At 47.1% G+C, this 6,566-nt stretch overlaps 2 protein-coding genes across 2 annotated transcripts; both read right to left on the reverse strand.

Moving 5' to 3' along the window:
• Window positions 1–286: 286 nt before the first annotated feature.
• On the reverse strand, window positions 287–1,057 carry LOC119735255. The gene has a single exon (XM_038208959.1). The coding sequence runs from the start codon at window positions 1,055–1,057 to the stop codon at window positions 287–289; it is 771 nt and encodes a 256-aa protein (XP_038064887.1).
• A 44-nt stretch (window positions 1,058–1,101) lies between these two features.
• Window positions 1,102–4,545, reverse strand: LOC119735257. Its single transcript, XM_038208960.1, has one exon. It carries the CDS (start codon window positions 4,543–4,545, stop codon window positions 1,102–1,104), a length of 3,444 nt encoding a protein of 1,147 aa, XP_038064888.1.
• Window positions 4,546–6,566: the final 2,021 nt, after the last annotated feature.

The following is a 6,566-nucleotide window of genomic DNA, read 5'->3' on the forward strand; positions in this document are numbered from 1 at the left end:
TTCACAGTCGACTATCTCCTGGTAAGGTAGATATATGCTGGCATAAAGAATGCGGAGATGTATAATGTTCAAACGTGGTTTCCTTATTTCTAGTAGTCAAAACATATCTATTTTAAATTGTATTGTGACTGTCCACTTAGACAACAAGAAAACTATAAACTTCTTTTTTTCTTCTTTCTTTTTTGTAAACAACAAAACACTTGAAACACTTGTTTAAAACACTAACTCTATGAAACCCTTGTTCGAGTCTGTAACTTTCAACACTGGAGTAACTAAGAACTTGGTTTTAGAGGTATCTGGCTGGTATTTTGGTTACACGACCAGATCTTGTAGTCTGTGGGGTTTGGAGAAAGGTACCCGTAGCCTTAGGTTTAGCTTTGGTTTGGCGAGAGTTTTCCCCGTCAGTGGGTTTTCCATCCCGCTGTGCTTCTCTGTTTTGCTTGTTCTGGTCAGAACCTTGTCTCGGTGGGAATAGAACTCGCGGGGATTGTTCATCAAAATGAACGCGCTTAGCTTGCTTTGCCTGCCTGTGCGCCTCGCGCGGCTGAGGTTGCATTTCACGCAAATGTGATCGATTGCGCCTGTGAGTAGATCCATTTGGTGTTCTGACCTCATACGACCTAGGCTCTTTGCAAACTTTGGTTACTTCACCCGGAGTCCAAGACTTGTTCGGCTGGTCAAGAATACGGACTTTCTGTCCCACGTAGAGTGAAGGTAAGTCTGGGCCAGCATGTTTGTCATGATTGGCCTTCATTTCATCTCTGCGTGATGCCAGTCGGTCATTGACTTCCAGAGGTTTCTGGTAAGTCCCTGTAGGGTCCCTGCTGGGCAGTGTGGTGTGGGGCGGCCTTCCAAACAGTATTTCTGGTGGAGAAGGTAAGTGAGCGTCGATTGGTGTTGCTCGGAGAAGAAGCATTGCCTTGTTGATGTCCAGTCCAGTTTCATGACACTTCTTCATCACGGACTTGACTGTCCTGACCGTTCGCTCTGCCATCCCATTCGATCGGGGGTACCTCGGTGATGAGGTAACATGGGTGACCGACCATTCCTCACACATATCTTGGTAAGCCTGCCCAACAAATTGTGGTCCGTTGTCGGAAACTATCTCCTTTGGTACACCGAAAAGGCTGAAGGTTGCTGCTGTTCGTTGAGCCACCGACGCACTGGATGTGTTGGACAGTTTGTGGATAACAGGGTATTTAGAGTGATAGTCCACAATGAGGAGATAGTTGTCTTTTCCCAACTCGAAGAGGTCTGTGCCCAGTTTCGTCCAAGGTGTGTTGGGTATCTCGTGAGGTGGAGTGGTTCATTTCTTTGACGAGTCTGGTGTTCCTGGCATGCTTGACATGACTTGACGAGTTGAGTGATGTTGTCATTGATGTTCGGCCAGTACACAGAATTACGGGCTAATCGTCTTGTCTTTTCGATGCCAAGATGACCAGCGTGGAGTTGGGTGAGTATGTCCTGTCGCATAGCCTCAGGAATCAGAACTTGACGGCCCTTGAATATCACACCGCAGGACAGTCCCAGCTCATCTCTGAATGACCAGTATGGACGTAAGTCACGAGGAAAATCCTTGATTGAGTCAGGCCAACCGGTGTAGATGACCTTCTGTAGCTCTCTTAGAACAGGGTCTCGAGTTGTCTCATGCTGAAGAGCATCTTGCTTAGCCTTCCCAAAGTGAACCAAATCAAGTTGTTGAGTGGTTGTGTGCTGCCTCGCACTAAGGGAATCAACTGCAATGTCGAGGGGTATGTCATCATGATCAGACGGATTGGGGAGCCTGCTCAGGGCATCAGCAATTATCATGGTGCTGCCTGGTTTGTACTCCAAACTGAATTGATAGCCTTGAATCTTGATCAACAGCCTCTGTAGACGGCGTGGAGCACTGGTGAGGGGCTTGTTCCATATGGTCACTAGTGGTTTGTGGTCTGTTAGTACATGGAATCTGGAACCGAAAAGGTTAGTGTGGAACTTGGTCACACCAAACACCAGGGCAAGAGTTTCCCGTTCAATGTTGGAGTAGTTTGACTGGGATGACGACAGACTTTTCGATGCATACGCAACAGGTTTGCCGTCTTGGATGAGGCACGCACCAAGGCCTTTTTGTGAAGCGTCAACCTCGAGGGTGGTTTCCATCTTGGGATCATAATACCGCAGACATGACTCGGCAGTGATGGAGTGCTGGAGTGCACGAAACGATGCCTGATGATCGTCCTGCCAGAGGAATGGAACATCCTTCCGGAGGAGGTCCCGCAAGGGGGCAGCCGTGTCTGCGCAGTTTGGAATGTGTGGAGACACAAAGTTGACGATACCGAGGAATCTCTGAAGATCCTCTTTGTCTTGGGGAGTCGGCATCGCATGTATGTCTGCAACTCTGTCAGGATCAGGGCGAACTCCACTGTCCGAGTAGATGGAACCGAAGAATTTTATCTGGTTCGACTTGATACGACACTTGGCACTGTTGAAGACAAGCCCTTCTCGCTTGGCGGTCTCCATGAGGTTGAAGAGGTTGGCATCATGCTCACTCTCTGTACGCCCAAATACAGCAATGTCATCTGCAATACACACGCAGCCTGGTACCTGGCTGACAATGTCGTCCATACATTGTTGAAAAATGTCCTGGCTCACTGACAAACCAAACGGGAGTCGGCGAAAACAATATCGGCCAAATGGTGTCCGAAACGTTGTCAATTCCTGGGATGCATCATCTAAGTGGATCGACCAGTAACCCGCCTTCGCATCAAGTTTGGAAAAGAACTTCGCTTGCGAAAACGCAGGATTTAACTCCTCAAGCGTTGGAACCTTGTGAGGACATCGCTTCAAGTTGTCGTTAAGGCGTTTTGGATCTAGGCAAAGTCGGAGCGAACCGTCTTTCTTGACACTTGTCGTGAGGGAGCTACACCAATCAGTGTGGTGAGTGACTCTGCGGATGACGCCATCGTGCTCCATCTTGTCTATTTCCACCTGGAGTTTTGGCTTGAGATGCACGCTGCATTTCCGAGGTGGATCGATACTGGGTTGAGCATCTTTCTTGAGATGAAGATGGGCACGTGTCTTGAAGTTGCCTAGGCTGTCAAATTGCGTAGGGTACGCCTGCTTCAGATCTTGTACTCCTTTTACAGGGGTGACAAATCCGACAGGTGGTATGGCTGGTGGGGCTGGTCGAGGTCGTGATGTTGGGAGTCCGCTGGGTGAAGAAGATACGGTGTGTATCGTCACCAGCTGGAGCTTCTGGCTCATGGGTAGGCCAGCCACAGCAGGACCTGGTACATCTACGACGTAGAATTTTTCGCGAGACCACTCACTCTCCTTGTATCTGCACATAAGATGCAGATAGCCATAGCATGTGATGTTTGACCCGTTATATGCGGTCAGTCTTGTGCCAGTGGGGGAGGCGAGCGATTTCCAACGGTCTCCGTATATCTGCTTCATGGTGCGAACTGGTAGGGTGTTAGCGCTCGCACCGGTGTCCACTTTGACCTTCAAGTGGTGCTTGCCAAGTCGATCTGGGCAGACAACATCAAGTGTTGTGAAGACTTCGGTATGTCCGTACTGATGTAGCGGAGTGACGCACATATCAGACACGGTGATAGAGTTGAATGTGTCCCCAGCTTGGCTTGAGACGTAATCGTCGTCGGTGAAGAAGTCATGTTGCCCCTGTTGGTCATTCTTGAGGTCGTTCACCTTGGAAGTACCCCGGCTCGGCGATCTATTGCGAGAGCTGCGCGGTTTTGAGTTGCTACGCGATTTTGAGTTGCTACGCGATTGTTGGCGGCGCCAGTTTGGCGATTTGCTGCGCTGTCGGCCTTGCCCAGTTCGCTTCGATTTTCTGCAAAGCTTGGCCCAGTGACCTTTGCTACCGCAGGCTTTGCACGTGTCATGATACGCAGGACAGCTGCGGGGCTTGTGCGAAAGACCACAATTTTTGCAAGAGCGGCGTCCGCGTGCAGAATAGACAGTGTCTACAGATGCTGGTTCGTTCGCGGCTTTGCGTGCTGCAGTATCTGTGAGCGTTTCTAAATGTTGCTTGCCCGCTGCAACGGCTTCGTGCCTGCGTCCCTCTTCAAGCATCGCTGCAATTGGGTAGCCACGTGCTTTCTCGAGAAGGCTATTGCGCAATGCGTCTAAGGGAGTCGAGGCTATGACCAGTTCTACTACGCGTTCGTCTAGTTCTGCTTGCGCAAAATCATAATTCATCGCTTTTTCTCTACACCTGTTAACAAAATCGTCTAAGGTTTCATCGACTTTTTGTTTGTATCTCATTAACTCAAGCCTATGGATGCGGAAATTTACACTGATTTGCAACTGCTTCTCAAATAAAGCCCATAGCTTTTCTGGTTCTTCTTGATCTGCTTCGGACAAGCCAGATGCATTGAGGCGCTTAAGGCCCTCAGTGCCTACAGCTATTTTGATTTTCACCGCCTGTTTGTCGGCTTGATTTACTTCATGATCCTTCAAGCATAACGTAAATCTCTGTTTGAATAGCTTGAACTCCTCGGCAACATTCTTAACTGACCAATTCATTTCTGGATATTTAGCCATGGTTGAGTGCACAATGACAATGTAATATAATAATATGATAAACAACAATTGTGCGAAACCTTCTGAGCTAAAACTTGGGTTAAACACCACTGAGATGGCTAAACATGTAAGAACAATATTACATGGGAGCAACAATACACTGATTTGAATTGTCAATAACCAAACTCATACATGTAAACAATAGCAATGAACACTGGTCAATTAGGCTTTAAAAGTCTCAGTTCTGATGAGATGAAGTGGCTGAACAGTTCTTGTACGTCTTGCCTGGTACACTGTCCGTGATAGTCAGGGTAGTAGTCAGGTAGAAGGGCAGATGAAGTCGCCTGGCAGGATGCTGGAGGTCCCAGATTGGAGATGCACTGGTACTGTGAACAGGTCGGGCAGGTCCAGGTACTTGCTCTATGGGTACAGTTACTGGAAAACGATGAGCTGAATTTCTCACGAATTGGATGCAGTGCAACTGGATGGGCGCTGATCGTGATCGTGTCGGTCGGCAAACTGGACGCACGGCAGAATTTGCAAAATTAGCCGATGATGAGGTCCAGGTTTCTGCTGCTTTTCATCCCGTCTTGTCCCTTGAAACAGTCGGGACCGTCGCCGCTGGATGCTGTAAAGCCGGTCGGTAGATGACCAGTCTCCGGTAGAGCTCGATGGAGCCGTGGGGAATACAGCGATTATGGCGAACTCCTGAGTGCAGTGCAGTGATGGGGCGAGCACGGTATAGGCGCTCACACTGTACGGTGAAACGTGTTGAATGTGCAGTGGGTATAGCACACGCACGTGAAATGTCGCGGCATGACCTCAGACAAATCTGGGTCGGTTGCACGTTTTCACACCACAATAAGCGGGAATCGGGAGGTCCAGATGCCCGAAAGTTGCCTCACTCGATGGTCAGATCATCACAGATGTCTATCTTGTTCTTTTCCACCGCTGCCACCATGTTGAGATAGCCAATGGAGGTGAAATAAAGGAGGCTTGTTGTGTGGACAGCACGGCAAGCATGGAAGCCTTATTCTAGCACTTATCTGGGGTCAACTCCCCGGCGCGCATGCGCATACATGGATACATGAATATGCATATCACTACAGTGAAAGCACCTATTGATCTGCACCAGAGAGGTTGGCCGGTGTACACAGAACAACAAATCAACTCAATTCGACATTTACCTTCACATTGACATCCTCAGTGATATTTCATATAAAGAAAATTAAATGTATATGCAAAACATTCTTCACAGACGGTATGTAATTGAGTGTAAACATTAAACAATGTCAACATAAAAGGAAAAAAAGGTGAAGCACTCCTTCAAAACTAATAAACAATTACACACAGACAAAGACATGATAATAGGTTTAAGAATGAGACCCGGTACAATAGGTACAATAACAATTAAGCAAATCAGGAAAGAACCTTATTAAGTGTAGGTCTTGATCATCGATTTTTAAAAAAAGATTTCGGTCAAATGAAACCACAGTAGTGCACTCTTTTAAAGCTATAGTCCATCATTTGCACCCATCCGAAAAGTAACTGGCGTAATTATTGTTGAAAAACATACTTGGTTGGAAGATAGTAAGTGGACTAAACTCCCTGTGAAATTATTCTTTCTGGCAAGCTGTCATTTTGAAGTAATCAACGAAAGAAGGCCCTTCCAACGGTGCGTCTTAACTGTAGGAAATTTAAATAAGTAGTTCGTTTTGTTATTCGGCAAAGCGCGCGCAAGCATTGGCACGACGCACACGCGCGCGCGCTTGCTATAATTTTGTCAGATCAGCGCGCGATTTTGCGTATAGCTGCACAATTCAAAACATGATTCAGCAACTTTTGATTTGAAATTGAGGTCCTAGAATGCTGTTTTTCTAGGAATATACAGCTTAAGCTGAGCTGAAACTTCATCAGGTTAGTTGTTCAGTATCCTTCATTAGATTTTGAACACTTTTGTTGCTTCAAACGAACAAAATGCACAAATTACAAATGATGGACTTTATCTTTAAACCAATGTTGAGTTCATTCCCGTATATGAC

This window comes from Patiria miniata, unplaced genomic scaffold (assembly GCF_015706575.1).
Source record: "Patiria miniata isolate m_02_andy unplaced genomic scaffold, ASM1570657v1 HiC_scaffold_29, whole genome shotgun sequence".
Taxonomy (NCBI): Eukaryota; Metazoa; Echinodermata; class Asteroidea; order Valvatida; family Asterinidae; genus Patiria; species Patiria miniata.

Coding starts and splice junctions, on each gene's coding strand:
- LOC119735257 (XM_038208960.1), bottom strand. CDS start 4,545: ATGGCTAAATATCCAGAAATGAATTGGTCAGTTAAGAATGTTGCCGAG.
- LOC119735255 (XM_038208959.1), bottom strand. CDS start 1,057: ATGTGTGAGGAATGGTCGGTCACCCATGTTACCTCATCACCGAGGTAC.